The 23,238-nt window shown below is 52.0% G+C and overlaps 3 protein-coding genes across 3 annotated transcripts; 2 read left to right on the forward strand and 1 right to left on the reverse strand.

Moving 5' to 3' along the window:
• Window positions 1-719: 719 nt before the first annotated feature.
• Window positions 720-13,851, reverse strand: LOC103628686 (MFP1 attachment factor 1-like). The gene is made up of 3 exons (XM_008648847.1): window positions 13,727-13,851; window positions 867-1,319; window positions 720-741 (listed from the first exon to the last, which is right to left on the reverse strand). The coding sequence occupies exons 1-3, from the start codon at window positions 13,849-13,851 to the stop codon at window positions 720-722; spliced, it is 600 nt and encodes a 199-aa protein (XP_008647069.1).
• LOC103627263 (uncharacterized) lies at window positions 13,741-16,283 on the forward strand. Its single transcript, XM_008647550.4, has 2 exons — window positions 13,741-14,043; window positions 14,166-16,283. Exon 2 carries the CDS (start codon window positions 14,848-14,850, stop codon window positions 16,063-16,065), a length of 1,218 nt encoding a protein of 405 aa, XP_008645772.1. The 5' UTR covers window positions 13,741-14,043; window positions 14,166-14,847; the 3' UTR covers window positions 16,066-16,283.
• A 4,130-nt stretch (window positions 16,284-20,413) lies between these two features.
• LOC100283700 (uncharacterized) lies at window positions 20,414-21,489 on the forward strand. Its single transcript, NM_001156599.2, has 2 exons — window positions 20,414-20,754; window positions 20,869-21,489. Exons 1-2 carry the CDS (start codon window positions 20,560-20,562, stop codon window positions 21,220-21,222), a joined length of 549 nt encoding a protein of 182 aa, NP_001150071.1. The 5' UTR covers window positions 20,414-20,559; the 3' UTR covers window positions 21,223-21,489.
• Window positions 21,490-23,238: the final 1,749 nt, after the last annotated feature.

A 23,238-nucleotide genomic window follows, 5' to 3' on the forward strand; every position in this document is an offset into this window, starting at 1 on the left:
CCATGGCATCAGCTTGAATTTTATAAAAAAAAACTGAGACGAAATCGTTGACAATTTGTAATAATTCGATTTTTAGATAGCACAATTTGAATGGACATGATTATATTTTGACTGCAACACTGTATTTTTAGATAGCGGTGTTGTGTATTTTTAGATAGCACAGTCTACGTGCTAGCTTGTTTAACTATTGCTCTTATGCGCCCATGTGGACAGCGTGAGCCATGGATTTGTACTGATTCATTAGTCGCTGGAGGTGTTTGCTTGTTTATGAGGACCCTTGGATTGCTAATGTGGATTGGCCCATGGATTTTGAAAGGATCGGAGCGGGTTAGGGTGAGAAGGTTTTAAAATCGATTTGGATTGAGCTACAACAAATTATTTTGGATTTAGGTAGGGCCGAGTCAGCTTCTAAGTCTTCTAGGATTGGAGTGGGGTTAGGGCTGGATTGTGACCCATTCCCAGGCCTACCCATAATCAGATTTCAAATCAACGACGACAGTTACGAAATAAAAACATGGCTTGAAAGATGGGAGGATTCAGCTTGTTATTTCGGACCTATCACTCGAGGCCTCCTGATCTGCAAACCTCAGGGGCAGATAGGGACAGGGCACGAAATTGGGTTTTATTTATATCTCGATGCATGAGCGTCACAGCAAACGGAACATAATCCTTGGTCAGGGGGCAGTCATTGCAAGAAGAAAAAAAGAGCACGCACTAAATCAGACATCCATGGAAGAAGAACTGCATAGATGTGCAAACAGCTAACGTTAAAGTCACACAGACCTAGACCCAAGCCACACACACAGGCTGCAGTCTCCACACAAACTCAAGACACAACTCAATCTCATCTCAGGAAGATCAGGTACGGAATGACTGGTTGTCTGGCGCTAACGCGCGGACTGGCCTCGGGCGCGTCAGGGGCCAGGGCCTCCGCCGACGGCGGGTCGGCCTTGGCGTCCGCGGAGCGGGACTTGACAAAGTCGAGGAGGCGGTGGCTCACCTCCTTGGAGTAGGACTGCAGCGCCTCGTTCCCCTCCTCCACGGAGGCGGCGGCGCCTCCCGCAGCGGCCACGGCGTCGAAGGCCTCGGTCTCGATGGCGCGCGCCGCGGGCTCGGCGTCGGCGACCGGCACGGCGCCGTAGCGCTTGCAAAGGACGGTGTCTCCCGCGAGCGTCTCCACGAGGCACCGCACCACCACGTCCCGCGTGCGCTGCGTCGGCGGCCAGATGCTGAACGAGAAGGCCGGGGAATGGTCGCCCCCGGCTGGGGCGGGGGCGGCGGCGGCCGCAGGAGCGGTGACGGGGCCAGCTCGTCGTTGGCTATTTTTTTGGAACCTTACGGAAGAGTTGGACGGAAACCCTAGGGTCGGAGTATGGCGGGGGCTAGATGGGGGTAGGGATGGCAAGCTTCCTCCGCCGCTGCCTGTGCGTGCGCCCACTCGGCCGCGTCGAGATCCGGCGGGTTTCTCAGCGTGGCGGTTGCAGCTTTCGCGGGGAAGATGGGCGCGCGCAGAGGAGGAGGCGGGGGCACAGGAGACAGTCTACACTATTGTCTTAATAGTTAGTAGAGATGAGAGTGCTATCTGCATGGCGGATAATCCTGTTGAGCACAGCCGCACAAAGCACATAGACATCCGGCATCACTTTTTGAGAGACCACCAGCAAAAGGGAGATATCGAAGTGTTTCATGTTAGCTCCGAGAACCAGCTAGCCGATATCTTTACCAAGCCTTTAGATGAGCAGACCTTTTGCAAGTTGCGTAGTGAGCTAAATGTCTTAGATTCGCGGAACTTGGATTGATTTATAGCATACATGTGTTTTATGCCTTGATCATGTTCCTTAATGCATTTTGTTGTTTATTTATGGTGCTCAAGTTGTACAAGCACTCCCCGGACCTCACAAGTCCTTTGCAAGTGATGCACAAATTTAGGGGGAGATGTGCTACAACTTGACCCTTTGACACTAACTGTGTGCTTGAGTTTGCTTATTTGAGTCTCAAAGGAGGTTTGAAAGGGAAAAGGTGGACTTGGACCATGCAAGACTTCCACTGCACTCCGATGAAAGAGTAACTTTTCCAAGTTCATCTTTGTACTCTTATTGCCTTTTTACACTTAGTTGAAGATTTTGGTGAGGCAATGGGGTTAAGGGCCAAAATTGATCCCGTTTTGGTGCTTGATGCTAAAGGGGGAGAAAATAAGGCCAAAGCAATAAATGGATCAGCTACCACTTGTGAATTTTGAAAATAGTAGAGTTAGAGTTTTTGTTTGTCAAAATACTCTTGTTTGTCTCTTATTGTCCAAAGTTGGTCTCTTGTGGGGAGAAGGCTTAATTATGGGAAAAAGGGGGAGTTTTTGAATCCTTGATCAATTACTCGTGAAATATCTCTCTTTATGTTTCAACATGTGTGTTTGACTTAGAGATAGGAAATTGAGTTTGATTTGCAAAAACAAACCAAGTGGTGGCAAAGAATGATCCATATATGTCAAATGTGAATCAAAACAATCTTGAGTTCTTATTTGAATTGATTTTGCACTTGTTCTACTTGCTTTATATTGTGTTGGCATAAATCACCAAAAAGGGGGAGATTGAAAGGGAAATGTGCCCTTGGGAAATCGAATTGGAAGAGAGATGGCTTTGATCAGCCAAAGTCAGCTCTGTCTGGGTGCACCGGACTGTCCGGTGGTGCACCGGACAGTGTCCGGTGCCCCAGGCTGGCTCAGGCGAACTTGCTGCTCTCGGGAAGAAATTAACGACGTACGACTATAATTCACCGGACTGTCCGGTGTGCACCGGACAGTGTCCGGTGAGCCAACGGTCGCCGGGCCAACGGTCGGCCGCTTAATCCGGGCGCAACGCGTGGCTGAGCCAACGGCTACAAGGGGGCACCGGACTGTCCTGTGTGCACCGGACAGTGTTCGGTGCGCCAACGGCTCCAAGGCGCCAACGGTCGGCTTCGCCAAATAAGGAAAGAGATCCGCACCGGACTGTCCGGTGCGCCAGTCGACAGAAGGCAAGAAATGCCTTCCTGGAATGCACTCAACGGCTCCTAGCTGCCTTGGGGCTATAAAAGGGACCCCTAGGCGCATGGAGGAGCACACCAAGCATTCTCAAAGCATTCCTAAGCACTAATACATCGATTCCGCGCTTTTGATTCCTTGCGATAGCAATTAGAGCTCTAGTTGAGTTGTGAACTCATTGAGTCGTGTTGTGAGCTCTTGTTGCGACTTGTGTGCATGGTGTTGCTGTGATTTCTTGTCTTGAGTGTGTTGCTCATCCCTCCCTTACTCCGTGCCTCTTTGTGAATTTCAAGTGTAAGGGCGAGAGGCTCCAAAGTGTGGAGATTCCTCGCAAACGGGATATAGTAAAGCAAGCAAAACACCGTGGTATTCAAGTGGGTCTTTGGACCGCTTGAGAGGGGTTGATTGCAACCCTCGTCCGTTGGGATGCCACAACGTGGAGTAGGCAAGCGTTGGTCTTGGCCGAACCACGGGATAAACCACTTGTCCATCTCTGTGATTGATCTCTTGTGGTTATTGTGTTTTGTTGAGACTCCTCTCTAGCCACTTGGCATTATTGTGCTAACGTCTAATCAAGTTTTTGTGGATTAAGTTTCAAGTTTCACAGGATCACCTATTCACCCCCCCCCCCCCTCTAGGTGCTCTCAGGCATCGAGGCCAACCCGGAGAAAATCGCGGCCATCACCAACATGGGGCCCATCAAGGACTTGAAAGGCGTACAGAGGGTCACGGGATGCCTTGCGGCTCTGAGCCGTTTCATCTCGCGCCTCGGCGAAAGAGGCCTGCCTCTGTACCGCCTCTTAAGAAAGGCCGAGTGCTTCACTTGGACCCCTGAGGCCGAGGAAGCCCTCGGGAACCTGAAGGCGCTCCTGACGAGCGCGCCCATCTTGGTGCCCCCCGCGGCCGGAGAAGCCCTCTTGATCTATGTCGCCGCTACCACTCAGGTGGTCAGCGCCGTGATCGTGGTTGAGAGACGAGAAGAGGGGCATGCATTGCCCGTCCAGAGGCCAGTCTACTTCATCAGTGAGGTACTGTCCGAGACCAAGATCCGCTACCCACAAATTCAGAAGCTGCTGTACGCAGTGATCCTAACGCGGCGGAAGTTGCGACACTACTTCGAGTCTCATCCGGTGACTGTGGTGTCATCTTTTCCCCTGGGGGAGATCATCTAGTGCCGAGAGGCCTCGGGTAGAATTGCAAAGTGGGCGGTGGAAATCATGGGCGAGACGATCTCGTTCGCCCCCCGGGAGGCCATCAAGTCCCAAGTCTTGGCGGACTTTGTGGCTGAATGGGTTGACACCCAGCTCCCAACAGCTCCGATCTAACCGGAACTCTAGACCATGTTTTTCGACGGGTCGTTGATGAAGACAGGGGCAGGCGCGGGCCTGCTCTTCATCTCGCCCCTCGAGAAGTACCTACGCTACGTGCTACGCCTCCACTTCCCGGTGTCCAATAATGTGGCTGAGTACGAGGCTCTGGTCAACGAGTTGCGCATCGCCATCGAGCTAGGGGTCCGACGCCTCGACGCTCGCGGTGACTCGTAGCTCGTCATCGACCAAGTCATGAAGAACTCCCACTACCGCGACCTGAAGATGGAAGCCTACTGCGATGAGGTTCGGCGCCTGGAAGACAAGTTCTACGGGCTCGAGCTCAACCACATCGCCCGACGGTACAACGAGACTGCGGACGAGCTGGCTAAGATAGCCTCGGGGCGAACAACGGTTCCCCCGGATGTCTTCTCCCGAGACCTGCATCAACCCTCCGTCAAGACCGACGACACGCCCGAGCCCGAGAAGGCCTCGGCCCAGTCAGAGGCACCCTCGGCTCAGCGTGAGGCACCCTCGGCTCAGCCCGAGACACCCTCGGCTCAGCCTAAGGCACCCTCGGCCCCCGAAGGTGAGGCACTGCACGTCGAGGAGGAGCGGAGCGGGGTCACGCCTAATCGAAACTAGCAGACCCCGTACCTGCAATATCTCCACCGAGGAGAGCTACCCCTCGACCGAGCCGAAGCTCGGCGGTTGGCGCGGCGCGCCAAGTCGTTTGTCTTGCTGGGGGGCAGGAAGGAACTCTACCACCGCAGCCCCTCAGGCATCCTCCAGCGATGCATATCCATCGCCGAAGGCCAGGAGCTCTTACAAGAAATACACTCGGGGGCTTGCGGCCATCACGCAGCGCCTCGAGCCCTTGCTGGAAACGCCTTCCGACAAGGTTTCTACTGGCCGACCGCGGTGGCCGACGCCACTAGAATTGTCCGCACCTGCGAAGGGTGTCAGTTCTATGCGAGGCAAACACACTTGCCCGCTCAGGCTCTGCAGACGATACCCATCACCTTGCCGTTTGCTGTGTGGGGTCTGGACCTCGTCGGCCCCTTGTAGAAGGCACCCGGGGGCTACACGCACCTGCTGGTCGCCATCGACAAATTCTCCAAGTGGATCGAGGTCCGACCCCTAAACAGCATCAGGTCCGAACAGGCGGTGGCATTCTTCACCAACATCATCCATCGCTTTGGGGTCCCGAACTCCATCATCACCGACAACGGCACCCAGTTCACCGGCAGAAAGTTCCTGGACTTCTGCGAAGATCACCACATCCGGGTGGACTGGGACGCCGTGGCTCACCCCATGACGAATGGGCAAGTAGAGCGTGCCAACGGCATGATTCTGCAAGGGCTCAAGCCGCGGATCTACAACGACCTCAACAAGTTCGGCAAGCGATGGATGAAGGAGCTCCCCTCGGTGGTCTAGAGTCTGAGGACAACGCCGAGCCGAGCCACGAGCTTCACACTATTTTTTTCTAGTCTATGGGGCCGAGGCCGTCTTGCCCATAGACTTAGAATACGGTTCCCCGAGGACGAGGGCCTACGACGACCAAAGCAATCGAGCTAACCGAGAAGACTCGCTGGACCAGCTGGAAGAGGCTCGGGACATGGCCTTACTACACTCGGCGCGGTACCAGCAGTCCCTGCGACGCTACCACGCCCGAGGGGTTCGGTCCCGAGACCTCCAGGTGGGCGACTTGGTGCTTCGGCTACGGCAAGACGCCCGAGGGCGGCACAAGCTCACGCCTCCCTGGGAGGGGCCGTTCGTCATCGCCAAAGTTCTGAAGCCCGGGACGTACAAGCTGGCCAACAGTCAAGGCGAGGTCTACAGCAACGCTTGGAACATCCGACAGCTACGTCGCTTCTACCCTTAAGATGCTTTCAAGTCGTTCATACACCTCGTTCACACACGAAGTCTAACCATCAAGGAAGGGTCAGCCTTGCCTCGGCAAAGCCCGACCCTCCCTCGGGGGCTAGAAGGGGGGAACCCCCTCTGTGTCAAAATTTTCCTCGAAAAAAGATCTTTTCTGCTAGAATGTCTTTCGTGCTTCTCGACTACTTCGAAAGTGGGATCCCGAAAACGACGGAGTACACGTAAGCAGCCAAGGTTGACCGAGCCGAGGGACTCCTACGCCTCCGGGATACGGATACCTCACTCATCACCTTCTGCGATAAGTAACTCACGCTCGGATAGGTGATTCCGCGGACCGAACAAGTCTTCACGCTCGAAAACTCTTCTGCCGAAACGATTTTTTGGGCCTTGTCGACTATATCGATGGCAGAACCCTACGGACGAGTAAGAGTACACGTAAGCGGCAAGGCCGACCAAGCCGAGGGACTCCTACGCCTCTGGGATACGGATACCTCACTCATCACCTTCCGTGAAAAGTAACTCTCGCTCGGACAAACAATTCTGTTACCGACAAATAAGTCTAGATACTCGAAACAAGAGGAAAAGAAACGCAACTTTACAACACGACGACAGTGTGTTTGGGCCTCGGCGGCCGCAGAAAACATACGCACACTACAAGGTAAACTGATCCTGCTGGCTCGGACCTTGACAGTCGAAGGGAGCAGCGGCACCCTCGGCGTCAACTACACCTTCGGCGAAGTCCGACCTAGCCTCGGACGGCGACGCGGTCGGAGGATCTCCACTCCGAAGGACGACATCAGCACCACGCCCGGGCCATCGCTGCTAGGGTCTTCTCCAGGAATCTGGCTCGAGCAGACGGCTCGGCCGGTCACCCCGAAGCCTCAACCAGCTATCCCCCGAGGACATCAGCCCGGCTCGTGGCCTCGGCAACTCAGCTCCGACGCTGGTCCCGCCAGTGGACGGCCCGGCCGGGCTTCGGCCGACGAAGTCTTCTTTTCGAGCCAACTCTGCCTCTGTTCGTGCTGACACCGCTGCCCCCGGCTTCGGCTCATCGAAGAGCGGCCGAGGGTTCCTTTAACTAAGCAAGAGAAGCCTCGGACAGCAAGGCCGACCGAGCCGAGGGACTCCTACGCCTCCGGGATATGGATACCTCACTCGTCACCTTCGCACGAGGCAGCTCACGCTTGATGAAGCGGTTCAGATAGCCGACAGGCGAGTCGTAGTGCTCGAAATGAGGAAAAAACATGGCTCCGTGCCAAAAATACATACATGTTCAGGCCCCGATAGCCACAATGAACAGACTCCGGCACTCAAGGTGCCATTACAAACGGAACTCCGTTTCCGCCTCCGCAGGTACGAACAACCCCCCACGATTGGAGGGCCTACGGAGCAACAGAAGGCCGCCGCCGACGACTTCTACTCCGAGCGGCCGAACAGCAGCAGCGATGACCTCAGGGCGGATGCTGCTGCCATAAGGCCCTCGCCCACGTCCCCACTCGAAGGGCGAGGACGAGCAGAAGGCCGTAGAGTTGGAGGTCAGTCCATGGGCGGCACCGGCTATCTCGTCGGCGGAGAAACCTCTTCTGGCTGCCGTGGTGGAAGGTGGCACCGGAAGCGGCGCCGAAGCCGCTCGGGTCGGAGAGCCGGGCATGCGGCAGCTGCCAGCGCCATGAACGGTGAACGCCCTTCCCCCCGACCACTGAGGGAAGGAGCGGGCCACTGCCCACGCAGAGACCGACCCCAACTCGGCGCACTCCCCTCCCCAGCACTGATGATGAACATCCTTGAAGCTGAGGGAGGGGCAGAGGCCGCAGCCCGGCTTGCTTCCCCCCACCCAGGGGCTGGTGGTCACCGTCTTGGGTGACCACCGGCGAGGGGATGCGGCCGGGCTGCCTGATGAAAATCCTTGAAGCCGAACGATGGCTGAAAGGTACCAACTTCCGCGAAGTTGCGTTCCTCCGACGACAAGGCGGAAAGACTGCGAGTGTCCCCCATCCAGGGGCTCGGAAGGTGGAAAGACGCGATGCACAAGGGGAGCGCGAAGACATGGTTGCCTTTCAAGGGGTCACCCTCCTTTTAAAGGCACCTCTCCCTACTTGCGTCCTCAGCCATCGCGGGCTGAGTCTTCTCCAACACGCTCCAAGGTCCTCCCCCTACGACACGGGGGCTAGGTCCCACGCGTCATGCAAGCTGGCCCAGGGTAGAAGAAGCCAAACCGCCGCACGCGGTGCGTGCAACTGCCCAGCTGTTACAAGCATTCCGCCACTCTCGCCCAGACTAGTGGGTGAAAGGGCGGACCGCCATGCAGGCGGCATGCAACCGCACCAAGTGAGCGCGCCCTTTCGACTTTGACGCGTCCAGCATGGAGGCCCAGGCCCACACGTCATGTAACCGGCGCGCCGGTTGCTACGTGCAAGCAACTGCACCACCACTCGTGCCACTACTGCGCCTCCTCGACTGCGGAACCAGTACCGTGACTCGAGGCAACCCTGCGTATGACCCAACAGTGCCAGCCAGGCGCATCGGTCACGGGGTCAGTCAGCTGCGGGAGAAGGCGTGACGGTCGATACGGCCAAAAATGGGCCGGCAGTAATGGCGGTGGCAGGCGGGCGGAAGCAGCGGTCACGTCGTCAGCCAAGCTCACGTCCCCTCATGGGACAGCGAGAGAACCCTCTCCCACGGCGTGAAGACGGCGCGCCCGTGTTCCGTTCCTCGAACGGCTCGCGCACGCGCAACGGCTGCCCCGCGAACCTCTCGTCCCGTCGCATTAACTCCGCGGCGGGACAGGCGGCACCTTTGGCAGGAGAAGCGAGCGGCGCTTCACCTCCGCCATAATGACCGCGTCAAAAAGGTGCGCCACGTTATTCGATTTCGTATCCTTTTCCTCTTCCTCTTTCTCTCTCTTACAACAGGGACCTGAAAAGGGGATACCCCGAAAGGGATCCTTCTTCGCGAAGGAAACGGGCCCCGAGCCCCCTTGCTGATCAGAGGTTTGAAGGTTGGCCCCTCGGAGGGGTTCAACAGCCGCCTCAGAGCGCTCGGGCTCCGCGCCCACTACTGGTCAGAGGTTCGAAGGCCGGCCCCTCGGAAGGGTTCAACGGCCGCCTCAGGCCACTCGGGCTCCGCGCCCACTACTGATCAGGGGTTCGTAGGCTGGCCCTCGAAGGGTTCACAGCCGCCTCAGACGCAGAGCGAGGGATGACCCTGGGTACGTTCGATACATAACTAAGGCTCGGGCTACGCTCCCGAGGTACCCTAGGACATTTCCGTGACCAGCGGGAACAATCTTGTAACGGAATCCCATCAGAGGGAGGCATCGAGCCCTTGGACCCCGTCAAAAGGGGACCGGGTCCGGCAAATCACCCGCAGGTACTTTTGGAGCGCGCTTCCGGGCCTCTAGCCGACCCCTAACAAATGGGGCACGGGCGTCCACTCGGATTACCCGTTAGCAGCTCACTGGAGACACCATGTTCGGCACCCTTCGAGGGCAACATGGCGCTTTTCCCCCCTCCTCCTTGTGGAAAGGCGACGCAGGGGCATATGTAAAAAAGTCGAGTCTGTCCTTGACCGTCCTCTCGCCCTGTGCGGAGGCTCGGGGGCTGCTCTCGCAAACCCGGCTCTGGCCAAACCGTTGACAGCGTCAACATACCAGCCCGAGAACTTGGGACCCGACCGTGCACCCGGGCTACGACCAGCTCGCATGAGGGAACAACCAGACTGGCCGAAGCATTGCGAAATGCATTAAGACCTCGAAGGAGTCAAACCACTCCTCCGAGGCCTCAGGGGCTACACCCGGCGGGTGCGCTCGCGCGCACCCACCGGAACAAAACGCAACCGAGAAAGGCCGGTCCCCTTGCAAAAAAGTGCGACAAAAGCCTCCAAGCGAGTATTAACACTCCCTTCGAGGCTCGGGGGCTACTGTCGGGGACCATAAATAGGGGTACCCCCAAGACTCCTAATCTCAGCTGGTAACCCCCATCAGCACAAAGCTACAAAGGCCTGATGGGTACAATTAAGTCAAGGCTCGGTCCACTCAAGGGACACGATCTCACCTCGCCCGAGCCCAGCCTCGGGCAAGGGCAGCCGACCCCGGAGGATTTACGTCTCGCCCGAGGACCCCCTCCAGCAACGAACACACCTTCGGCTCGCCCGAGGCCCAGTCTTCGCCAAGAAGCAACCTTGGCCAAGTCGCCACGACGACCGACCGTATCACAGGAGCATTTAATGCAAAGGTGGCCTGACACCTTATCCTGACGCGTGCCCTTCAGTCGACAGAGCCGAAGTGACCGCAGTCACTTCGCCGCTCCACTGACCGACCTGACAAGAAGACAGCGCCGCCTGCGCCGCTCCGACTGCTGTGCCACTCAACAGAGTGAGGCTGACAGCAGCCAAGTCCGGCCTCAGGCGCCATAGGAAACTCCGCATCACCCGACCCAGGGCTCGAACTCGGGCTCAGCCCCGGAAGACGATGAACTCCGCATCGCCCGACCCAGGGCTCGGACTCGGGCCCAGCCCCAGAAGACGACGAACTACGCATCGCCCGACCCAGGGCTCAGACTCAGGCCCAGCCCCGGAAGACGATGAACTCCGCTTCGCCCGACCCCAGGGCTCGGACTCGGGCTCAGCCCCGGAAGATGACGAACTCCGCATCGCCCGACCCCAGGGCTCGGACTCGGGCTCGGCCCCAGAAGACGACGAACTCCGCCTCACCCGATCCCAGGGCTCGGACTCAGCCCTGGCCTCAGCCGACGGTCTCCGCCTCGCCCGACCCAGGGGCTTGGACTCGACCTCGGCCTCAGAAGACAGACTCGACCTCGACCTCGGAGGAGCCTCCACCTCGCCCAACCTAGGGCTCGGACCGACCACGTCAAAGGAGGCGCCATCATTACCCTACCCCAAGCTAACTCAGGCTACGGGGAACAAGACCGGCGTCCCATCTGGCTCGCCCCGGTAAACAAGTAATGATGGCGCCCCGCATGCTCCATGACGACGGCGGCTCTCAGCCCCCTTACGAAAGCAAGGAGACGTCAGCAAGGACTCGACAGCCCCGACAGCTGTCCTTCCGCCAGGCTCCAGCGCTCCTCCGACGGCCACGACACCACACGAACCGGGTGCCAAAACCTCTCCGGCTGCCACGACGGCATGTACTTAGGGCACTAGCTCTTCTCTGCTAGACACGTTAGCACACTGCTACACCTCCCATTGTACACCTGGATCCTCTCCTTACGCCTATAAAAGGAAGATCCAGGGCCCTCTTACAGAGGGTTGGCCGCGTTGGGAAGGACGGGACGACACGCGCTTAGGCCTCTCGCTCCCTCCCTCGCGGACGCTTGTAACCCCCTACTGCAAGCGCACCCGACCTGGGCGCGGGACAAACAAGAAGGCCGTGGGTTTCCCCTTTTACGCCTGTCTCCCTCCGGCTTCTTCCCCCCTTCGCGCTCCGTCTCGCGCCGACCCATCTGGGCTGGGGCACGCGGCGACAATTTACTCGTCGGTCCAGGGACCCCCCAGGGTCGAAACGCCGACACTAACTTTGTCGTCTCATGCGAAATCGTCCAAACCTGGTTTGCTCAAACCGGATGTCGGCATAGGCACGTAGCATGCCACAATGGAGTCACTTGGGTCCCCGAACTTGACATGTTGTGTCACTTGGTTTCCTCGAACTTTCATTAGTATGCTCCAACGTGGCACACCACGTCAGTATCCAGTTCGAGAAAGCCTGGTTTTGGGTGGTTTTGCACATGTCGAAAAAGTTAGAGGACTTGTTTTTACCGGTTTTCTAAGTGTGGTGACCCAAGTGACACAAAGTGCCAAGTTCGAGTACTCCTACTGTGTTTTACTCTTAATGTTTGGACCTTAAGTGCACAAATTTATCAAGTTATTGCATTCATTTAAGCAGTTTGGAAGTTATTGTACCAATTTATACCTCCCTGACAAGTTCTTGTCCAATTTCTACATCCCACATGGCCATTTCGAATCTTGCCCATGTCTGACTTTTTGGTGTCTCTGATATCTAGTATATGGCCATTGCAATTGCCTCGAATTTCACATGAAAGTCATCCACTTGAAGTAGAAGGAAAGATTTCTTTTGAACCTCTCAACTTTGAGGATAGTTCAAATTTCATATGGATTTTTAACCTTCCTCGACTGTTAAGACATTTGTTTATGCACTCTAGACGACTATAAACAACAGTTTTATCTGACGTAACAGAGGTAACAACATATCAAAGTGAGTAAATTAGACTTTTAATAGTTTAAGAATGTACATTGGTCAACAACACTTTTTCATAATTAAAAAGACCTAAAAATCTTATTCAATATTAAAAATTCATAGATACTTTAGCTCAAAAATTATGAAACTAATTTTACAGATTTTAAAATAATATTCTATCTCATGGTGTCTAAACTGAAACTATTGAGTTTTCTATGAACTTATTTTGCTTTTTATTTGATACTAGATGCTCTTGAATCCATTATAATTGGTCAACATTAAGTACTCAGACCATGAAAAGTTCCGGTGACTTTGACAACAACACAAATGTCATGTAATGATGAACCACATCATATTGTGATTCTAAATTAAACTAGAAGAATATGTAGGTTTTCATGAAACTATTCCGTTGTTGTACCCGTTTGGTTGAAATTCCATTTTTTGACAACGAATCAAGTTCAGAAAGCCGAATCAAAGACACTCTTAGCCTTCTACATAGTTTTATACAGTGTGTTGCAAAAATTGATTTTTTAATAAAGGTTCGATAAATGAGGGATGATAAAAGTCACATCGAAGATTGTGGTTTCTTGGTACAATATCTGGGCACATAAACATTACTGATGGTTTTTATGTAATATAATTCTTTATTTGACACTAGCAAAGTTTCTAATTCATTTTTCCCTATAAAAATAAATCTTCTGTATTTTGACATTAGGGGTAAATTTGGTTCCCTATATAACACTGTCGTTAGCTCTCACTTCTAATTGTGTTAACTTTTATGTGAAAAATGAATTTATCCCTATTAAGGGCTAGTTTGGCAACCCCATTTTTCTATGGGATTTCCAATTTTCTAAGGGAAGATGAACTAATTTCCCTTAGGAAAATGGAAAACCCTTGGGAAACTATGGTTCCCAAACTAGCCCTAAATAGTTATTTTTGTATAAGTACCTATAATAATTATTACACATATTTATACATAAGTAAATAAAATATTGTGGAATTTTTTTATTGCAAATAATCATATATATATAATTATTTAGATAATTATTTAATAGGAGTAAAATCGTCTTGTTAACTGTTAGAGGTTAGAACTAACGGTAATACCAAATATATGTAATGTCAAATTGTAAAGACATATTTTAAAGGCTAAGAAATTAATCAGAAATTTTACTCTGTATCAAATAGTGAATTATCTTTTTTTAGGTAGGGAGTGTTCTTGTCACCCTCGCCTCAATGTTGTCAGAGATGGGGAGGAAAGTCGAGTTGTTAAAGAAACCGTCGAGATCCATCAAACAACTTTGATATAACAATTCTGTGACATCAGGCATTGCAGTGCTCACAGCGAGGTTCGATGTATCCCATCCCATCAGCATCGACGTCGCCACCCGCAGGCCGCACCCGCACGTCGCCGAGAAGCGGTCCCCATCAGGCATCAGCCGGGCTCCCTGCCTGGCTGCCTTCTCTCTCTCAACACTCTGCTCACCTCCTGCCCCGGCCGGAATAAGTGTTGTGGACGTGCGTGCCGCGCACACTCCCCGCCGCCCCCAGCGACGCCAAATGCTCTGCACCGAATCCCAATCATCGTCCTCCCTGCGCCGCAACTTGGCAACTTGTGCTTCGTCACGGTAAATATTTTACGCTTTTATTCGCAGCGTGTCACTCCTTTCTATCAGCGACCGGTCATCAGTCATCACCTTCCCCCTGACTCGTGCGTCTGTTTCTCCTGCCTGGGTCTGGGGTTGTCCAGTTGCCATTGCCACCACCAACCGAGCCTAGAGGGAAAGAAATCTTGGAAAGGTGTGGTGTGACCCCTGCTGCTGCTGGTGCCAGATTTGCTCGCGTTCGAGGCCTCCTTTTGTTTCCGCTAGATTCTGCCAAGATCAGCGATTCCCTCCGCCAGCAGAATCGCTCGCTCTCTTTCCATCGAGCGTGCATTCTTTTCTGCTGCTGAGTCGGGCAGGATCGGCGTAACCCCTCCAAACCCCAGACCTTTGTCCAGCAGCCTCGCGCCCTCGCCGCGTTGGTATGGTTTTTCCTTGCCCCCCGTCCTAGTTGCTCTGTTCGCTTGATTTCCTGGTCGAGGTTCTCGTGCGCTGTTCCAATTTCGAGCTAATCGTCCTGCTCCTGCCTAGCATTAATCCCCTTCTGTTCTTGGAGTTCACACACATCCCGTGCGCGCGGATTGCTGGTGCAGCAGTCGGCGGCGCCGCGTGCATTTTGCAACCGCTTTCCAAGCACCAGCTGCAAGCTTTGGCCTTTTGCCCTTTTCCTCCTCCCGTCCCCGAAATCCCGCAAGAAACTCGTCCCTTCTCACGAGTCACGAGTTTGGTGAGGCTTTGAAGCGAGCACAGTTCTCGTGAATATCGCAGTGGGGGTTGGAATCCGGCATCTCTGTCGGTCAGGCTGGGGTGGGAGTTTCCTCGTCGGAGATGGATGGGAATTTGCCGCCGCGCACCCTGATGCCAGGCGGAGGTCCAGGCCACTTCGATCTGGGGCAGCCGTTCCACTTCGCCGCCCAGCCCCAGGCGGTCCGGGTTCACCAGGGCGTCTTCGCCGTCCCCGCCGCGAACCAGATGCCGGAGCTCGGCAATGTGGTGAAGGCATCGCTGAGCGACGAGGAGGAGGAGGACGACGACGGCCACCTCGACCACGGCAAGGCGGCGGCCGCCTCCCAGTGGCACCGGGTCAAGTGGACCAGCGGCATGGTCAAGCTGCTCGTGTCGGCCGTGTCCTACATCGACGAGGACGTCGACGCGGACTACGGGACCAGCAGCGGGAGGAGGAAGCACGCCATGCTCAAGAGGATGGGCAAGTGGAAGCTGGTCTCCTCGGCCATGACCGAGAGGGGGCTCGCGGTGTCGCCGCAGCAGTGCGAGGACAAGTTCAACGACCTCAACAAGAGGTACAAGAGGCTGACCGAGATCCTCGGCCGCGGAAGGGCTTGCCAGATCGTCGAGAAGCCAGAGCTCCTTGAACAGGTGAGCCTATCTGCGAAGCTCAGGGAGGAGGCCAAGAAGCATCTCAACTCCAAGCATCTGCACTACGAGGAGATGTGCTCCTACCACAACAGGAACCGCTACTGCCTGCTTGATGATCCTGCCCTCCAGAGGTCCCTGCGGATGGCTCTTAGGGCTCCAGACGAACAGGGAAAGAAGTGCTCCTTTGGCTATGATGATGAGGATGACCAGATGTTGCTTTCTGATGATGACGATGATGATTATGATGACGATGAGTTGCATGATGATCTGGAGGTCAGTGCTGAGGATCATGGCCCTCACAGTCACAGAGTTCATGCCACCAAGAAACTGAAGCATGGCCATGAGGAGGGACATTGTGGGTCTCATCTTTCAGAAGTTGCAGCTATTGACATGAACAGTATGTTCTCTGAAGGATCTGGTGGTCCATCTGCTGAGAAGAATTTAAGTTATATGCGTGCTCAAATCGAGACACAACGTCTGAATATAAAATCTCAGAAGCTGAGAACTGAGCAGAGGCATTTCAAATGGCTGAAGTTCAGCAGGGAGAAGGACAGGGAGTTGCAGAAAATGAAGCTGGAGAATGAAAAGATGGAGCTGGAGAATGAGCGACTGGAGCTGGAGCTGAAGCTTAAGGAAATTGAGATGGGCATCAAACCAAAGAGGATTTAGTGATTGAAGGATGTAAGCTGTAGAGCTAGAGGACTCTTAGAGTTTCTGGTAATCCTTTTGTCTATTGCAGTAGCTTACAAATTAGGATATATTACACAGTTTCATCTTTGCTAACTGCATGCCGGTTAAGTTAATAAGTACAGTTTGACATCTGAATATGGTGCTTAAAGATACCATTGCATATTTATCCGGTTGGCTCTGTGTTATGCTTTGATTGAGCGTTGTGTATTTCCTGTTCTGTTTCGCTATTGTGATATCTTTGCACTATTTTAGGTTCTGACCTCTCTGGTATAGCCACTGCAGGATAAGATGCTGTGTTGTCTCAGTGTGCTTTGTGAATACCATTATTACATCATATCAACAAAGAGTTTGTTGTCTTCATCCGTGCTTTCCAGGTTAATTTGATCTAAAGGTAATCTGATTTTTCAGAATGTTGTGTGTCAGGGCCTAAGAGGCCCACGGAGGGGCTGCGGCAGCAGCAACCATGGTCCCTATGGTCCCTCCAAGGGAGATTAGATAAGGATAGTTAGAGATAAGATTAGAAGATTATTTGAGATTATTTAGAAGATTAGTTGAGATTATCTAGGAAGGTTATCAATTAGTTTGTTAATAGGTTTTAAGAGAATTTTACGGAGATAAAGATCTCTAGCTAGATAGGGGCAGTCAGCTGGTCTATTTATGTAATCAATGTATGAGAAATAAAGTAGACAAGAATTAGAAGGGAGAAACTCTCCTCTTGCTCGGCCGTGAGCAGAGGCCCCCGGCCAACGTTCCTGCCCATCGATACTCCTCTCCAATCCCTCACCGATCTAGCGACCATAACATCTGGTATCAGATAGCTTGGGTTTCGATCCGATCCCATGGCTTTTGCTGTCAATTTCGCGGCGGCGTCCTGGCAACCAGCGTCCCCATCTCCATGGGCTGCGCCGCATGCCATCTTTGTCACGCCGTCCTGGCAACCGGCGTCCCCATCTCTATGGGCTGCGCCGCATGCCACCTTCGTCACGCCATCCTGGCGACCGGCGTCCCCATCTCTATGGGCTGCGCCGCATGCCACCTTCGTCACGCCATCCTGGCGACCGGCGTCCCCATCTCCATGGGCTGCGCCGCCTGCCAATTTTGTCAACACATCCTGGACGTCGGCGTGCCCATCTCTAGGGACAATGCCAAATTTCGTCACATCATCTTCGTTGACGGCGTCTCCGTCCCCATGGACGACGCCACTAGGGGCAGCTATGTCTCAGCAATCACCAGCTCCATCGATGGGGGACTTGTTGACCAACATAAGGGTTGATCTCGCAAAGATGCAAGCCACCCTCCAGAAGGTTGAGCAAGGGCTGCTGCAAATCAAGGCAGCAGTGCAACATGAGCAGCACCAGCTGTCGTTGTCCGCACGGCTCCAGACATCGGCGGCTGTGGGCATACAAGGTGCTGCTCGTGGCTTCCTTGCCCGACAGAGAGTGCGGGAGATGCGCCGGCAGATGCTCGAGGCAACCTTGGTGACGGTTGACCTCGACACACGGGGGCGCGACCTCGCCCTGTCGAACGGCCATCAGCAGCGGCACCGGGCCGCTATCTCCAAGTGCGAGCATGATACGTGTCCCGCGGGCGACGAACTTCAACTCTACGACAGCGGCGGTAGGGAAGGCACTCCCCTTGTCATAGGCAAGGGCGCATTATTTAGCGCTACCACATTCCGCTATCGGTCGCCACGAGGGCGACTCCGCTGGTTATTGTTGCGACCTATTCCAGGTGCCCGTCCATGTGCTCCCCTTTTATCCAGATGGCGTCCATGGGATCCAGGTGGCTGTACACGTGCAAGTCCAATACGTGGAGGGTGTCCACCTTATCTTATGGGGTAAAAAAAATCAAATTCGTAATAATAAGCCGAGATATAAAACACTTGTCTTTTAGGTGTTTGGTTTTGGGTCAAGTAGACTCGATATTTGAGCATTCGTCATGCTGCAGCTCGAGGACGAGCTGCTTGTCCAGGAGGGGTGTAGTGTCAGGGCCTAAGGAGGACCACGGAGGGGCTGCGACAGCAACAACCATGCGCCCTCCAAGGGAGATTAGATAAGGATAGTTAGAGATAAGATTAGAAGATTAGTTGAGATTATTTAGGAGATTAGTTGAGATTATCTAGGAATGTTATCAATTAGTTTGTTGAGAGTTTTTAGGAGAATTTTAAGGAGATAAGGATCTCTAGCTAGACAAGGGTGGCCAACTGGCCTATTTATATAATCAATAGATGAGAAATAAAGTAGACAAGAATTAGAAGGGAGAAACTCTACTCTTGCTCGGCCGTGGGCAGAAGCCCTCGGCCGACGTTCCTGCCCATCGATACTCCTCTCCAATCCCTCACTGATCTAGCGATAAGACTGTGTTTTTCCACAGAGGTTTACGGTAGCATCAGCTGTACTTGTGTATCGTATGCTGTATCGACCCCATTTTATTTACTAACATACGGTACCAGGGATTTATCTCTTCAAGATACCATTTAAAAGCAAGGTTCATTTGTTTTGACCATTGATGTTGGTGGGCTAGAAGAACATTCCAATTATTTTAATGTGTTCTTTCCTCTGTCTGTATTTGTGTTGCGGGTAGTTCCACTTGGTATGTCATAAGCTGATGTTAGTTACTGGTGTGGTAGACAGTGCCAGGTTTTGTTTTGTGAAAAGGGTCTAAAAGCTTGTATTTTTTTCCCTTTTGACAGTTCCACCGCTGATTTATGGCCTTTCGGGCAAGATTGGTACTTATAATGTTATAATCTTATTCATCTCGATTGGTTGGGTATTTATGTGGGAACGACTACTATATAAACAGTCATTAGCAGACCTTTTAATTCGTTAGATTTGGATTCAACCATAGATACAATGTGTCACTGCTGCACGAGTTTTTTTGGCTATTACTATTGTCGTAATGACAGGTCTGCAATCATTTGAGGTCTTTTCTGGCTCAAACTGCTAGTATCCAAACCATTTTTGTAAAAATGACACTGTTACATAAATATCACCAAAGAGTTTAGTTGTCTTCACCATGTTTTCCTACAGATTCAGAAACCAGTTTTCACCGATGTCTATATCTCACCGGCTGGACTCATATCCTAGCAACACCTTATGCCAAAAGCCTTTTTCTTTGCTAACGAAAGAGGCAGCAGCATCAGCTGTTCCTTTTTTTTTATCAGCTAGGTGTCCTTAAAAGCAGGTTCTGCATTTGGCTTGGCAATTGGTGGGCTACAGCCTACACAGCTCGTGGTCTGTATATTCTAAACGTTGTGCTCTGTTCTATGCTCCGTGTGGTGCTGCGGGTGCTGCCCTTTTCCGTGTAATGACCTGATCCTACTTTGTAATGTGGTAGACAAGAGTGCCTGGTTTTGTTGAAAAGCGATGCACTTGCGGTTTGCTGCCTATCATGTCCAGCTACTGCTCCGCCGGCAATCTAAATGTTCTGACCTGAGAAGTGATATAAATGGTCTCTGAAACGCCCTCCAGTGGAGATATGTTGACGATGAAATGTGTTCTTCAGTTTTTCTCGTCGCTCGCTCAAGAAATGTGCCTGGGGAAAAAAAACAACGCTGTCAGATGTCTACCAGAAAAATGGCGAATCTACGCATACCATCAATCGAGCTCATGCTTGTTTTCGGATCGGATAGTACTACACACCTGGAACAACAATCATCGCGAGAATTAGTCATCGCGTATACATCTCAGACAGGCTGGATGTTTTCTGATCCAGGAACCATGATTGCAGCTCGAATACTAGAACGACGGAGGAAACCACTTAATTATGGTGGTCATGCCTGGAAGGGCCCCTTGAAGCTTTCTTTTCCATATGAAAATAATAATAACTGTATTTTTTGCATATGGAATTTGAGAGAGAGAGAGAGAGAGAGAGAGAGAGAGAGAGAGAGAGAGTGCATTTGCTGGTCCCAGGCGTGGAATCAGAGAATTCTGAATGCTACCCTGGAGATGCCCAGCAGCTGTACAGCTTACCTGCCTGAGGTGTATCAGTCTCCCTCCTACTCCACCTAGCGGTTTTATACTGGTATTATACGTCTGCAACTGCAATATGATAGAACCACCATGCCTTGAGCCAGCCAGAGAGTACGTGCCATGGAGAAGGCCGGAAGGGCAGGCTGTCCCACTGTTGTTGTATAATGGTAATGGAGACGCGAGCTGCCCGGCCGGCCGGGTCCTGCGCTGCGCCCCAGGACGCTTGTCGGAGGGGCCCCTAATGGCTGCCCTGCCCTGCCCTGAAGAGTGATGTGATGAGAGAGGCCTAGAAAAAGCCTTAAAGAGAGCCGCACGCTTTTGCAGTTTCTCAGCGCTGCTGGTGCCGAGGCCGCCCGGCTGAGAAGATATATGCCGCCCAGCCTCACTTACATTACATATGCACATTCTGTTCTCAGTTCTCTTCCTCTCTCTCAACTCAACTACTCAAAGCGGTAGATTAACCGGCTCTAGCGTAGCGAGTGTTGCTACATCTCTCTTGGCCATGGGGGCATGCGCGACGAAGCCGGGTGACCTCAAGGTCAAGGGCGAGGCGCCTCTGGTCGCGGAGGACGCCGCGGCGCCACTGGCGGCTGCCGACGAGAAGGCGAAGGCCGCCGAGGTCCCCGTGGCCGCCGCTGCCGAGGTCGACCAGGCCGATGTCAGCCGCCGGAGGTCCCTCAGCGACCTGCTTAAACGGGTGAGCGACCTACTTCGTTCCCTGTAGTCCTTGGGTACTCAGACCGAGTAACAGTGTGACACTGACACCAACCTTTCATCTGTTTCGCTTGCTGTTGCTGCTACCTCTGTACAGGACGCCGAGGGCAGTGACGGGGAGGAGGAGGTCGACCAGGAGGCGGAGAAGGTCGTGGCTGGGGAGCCAGCGAGTGCTGCCGCTGCCGGGGAAACGATGGGGTCACCGCAAGCAACAGTGCAGGCCTCGGTCGCAACCGAGCAGGACGACACGGCCGAAGAACTCAAGGATGGTCTTCCGAGTGGTGGCGACGCGCATGCGGCGGAAGAAGAGAAGCGGATGGATCCTGAATCAATCCAAGCTGCTGTTGCTGCTGATGCCCCAAGTTCTGAGGAAAGCAAGGTTGCTGCTGCTGCTGATGCCCCAAGTTCTGAGGAAAGCAAGCTTGCTGCTGCTGCTGATACCTCTGCCTGAAAAATGGGGCATAGTGTTGTGATTCTTTGTTCTTTTCGTCTCTCTCGGGGTTTTTTCATGGCGAAATACGCTTTAATGGCGCGAGATTCATAGCAGGCAGCTTGGTTGCTGTCTTGCTCCGTTTGTGCCGCGGTCAGGATGTGCATGGCTGGATTTTACTGTTGTTTTATTTCTCTTGGAGGTACTCCGTGCAATCAAGCTGTCTTTTCTATAATGGCGGACTCGGCCGGCAATCAAAGCTATAAATTTCTAAAGTTTAATTAAGCGTATTACTACGCCCGCTCACCTAATCCCACGCGAGTCTAGCCAGTCAGGTACAGCCATTTTTAGCTTATGTGTAGATGCAGGTAAATTGCCTCGTAATGATTTATTTTGTATCCACTTATGCAGCCACCGTTCCTCGCGTACAGTCAACAAAACAGACACTCAACCAAAGTCAACGCACGAGATGATTTAGGATGAAAAGGTGCAGGTAACCAACCAGCTAGTTAGAGTCTCAAATCAATTATAGATTAATAATTTTAAGAAAATAGATAATACTAGTATTCAAACAAACAATTATTAAATGCTAACGAATTTAACACAAGGAATACAATATGGTAGAGTTCTTTGAATATTTCCCGCTTGATGTAGTACGCCATCAAATGATTGAACCAATCATCAATCTTATTTGTAAATAAGTCTTCATAATATTCGTCGCTCAAAATGCCCTTTCAACAGATGTTGTGGACACCGACAATATTAATACTAATTTAATAAGTATATAAACTAATAGAAAAATCATATGCTTAATTGTCTCAACTATCTTAGAAGCGAAACTAGCAATATCTACACAGGTAGATAATGTTGCATGCCTTCTTACTTCAAGAATATAAGTCTCAAGTTGTTGTCTAATTTGTGCAATCTCACTAGTAGAGAAATCAATATTATAAATTTGAGCAACCCGAACAAGGTTATCTTTATGAAACCTAGAGAGGTTATTCGTTAGATCAAAACATAAAAAACATGTCAACATCTTAAAGTTGATTTCCTAAATCGCTGATGCACCTCAAAACATATTTTATCAAGAACTGTAAAGAAAATCCTAGCATAATAATGATGTAGGAAAGTAGTAGTTTCAATTTGGTCTTTTGCACAACCTCTAATGGACATGTCACCCATCATATTTGCCTTTTTTCTCACAATATTGTTTAGCCTCATCAAACACTTATCAAACACTTGTACCTAACCACTATCCCTCAATGTGGTATTTCCAAATTGCCTCAAAAGAAACTTCAGAAGTTGGTCCCTTTTTAATGTGAGCCCTTCGAACTTAATCTCGAATTTAAGGAGAAACTCATAAATTTGTTTTTTGAAGGCTAGATCGCATACAATTTCATCTAGATTAAATATATGGTTATTGTCTTATGGTGGAGCATAAGATTGAAGGTTGATGTGGTGGTGGAGGAGGTGGCCGAATGCCTTGTGCTATCAAATACCTCCTCATTGCTACATGCCTACTATCATAAATTCAATTCGATGTTCAATCATAAATGTTGGAATGTGTGAAACCCTAACCTTAATTGGCCGCATGCGAGAGCAGAGGAGGAGGCGAAGGTGTCCGCTGTGGGGGAGGAGGGGATGGCGACCAACGGTGGCAGGGGCTAGGGGCTGACGGTTGTGGGTGGGGAGAGAAGCCTAGCTCTATACCCTATTGGAATTTGTGAAACACAAGCCTGATCCTAGGTTGGGAGTATATTGTATAAAAAAAATTAGGTGGGCCAAAGTCCATTACAATAGGAGTAATCAGGGAAATCCTAACCAAACCCTAACAATAGTCCAACAATAAATTCATCAATACTTCAACTTTCAATCAATGCTTTACACTTCAATACTTCAAATCAAACAATGTGCTTACACCAATTTTATAATAAGATGAAAATAAAAATATTGAGCATACAATTCGAATTTGAAATTAATATTAGAATATCATAAGTAGTACTATTAGGTAGTTTAGATAGCGTCGACCAATCAAAC

This window comes from Zea mays, chromosome 5 (genome assembly GCF_902167145.1).
Source record: "Zea mays cultivar B73 chromosome 5, Zm-B73-REFERENCE-NAM-5.0, whole genome shotgun sequence".
NCBI lineage: Eukaryota > Viridiplantae > Streptophyta > Magnoliopsida > Poales > Poaceae > Zea > Zea mays.

Bases quoted from the DNA above. Each gene is read 5' to 3' on its own strand.
- LOC103628686 (XM_008648847.1), bottom strand. From the start codon at position 13,851: ATGCCTGATGGGGACCGCTTCTCGGCGACGTGCGGGTGCGGCCTGCGG. The intron at 1,320-13,726 runs GTTATATCAAAG...CCAAAAAAATAG, and splicing joins ATGCCTGATGTCACAGAATT to CCAACGACGAGCTGGCCCCG. The intron at 742-866 runs GTACCTGATCTT...ACATCTATGCAG, and splicing joins GCCAGACAACCAGTCATTCC to TTCTTCTTCCATGGATGTCT.
- LOC103627263 (XM_008647550.4), top strand. From the start codon at position 14,848: ATGGATGGGAATTTGCCGCCGCGCACCCTGATGCCAGGCGGAGGTCCA.
- LOC100283700 (NM_001156599.2), top strand. From the start codon at position 20,560: ATGGGGGCATGCGCGACGAAGCCGGGTGACCTCAAGGTCAAGGGCGAG. The intron at 20,755-20,868 runs GTGAGCGACCTA...ACCTCTGTACAG, and splicing joins TCAGCGACCTGCTTAAACGG to GACGCCGAGGGCAGTGACGG.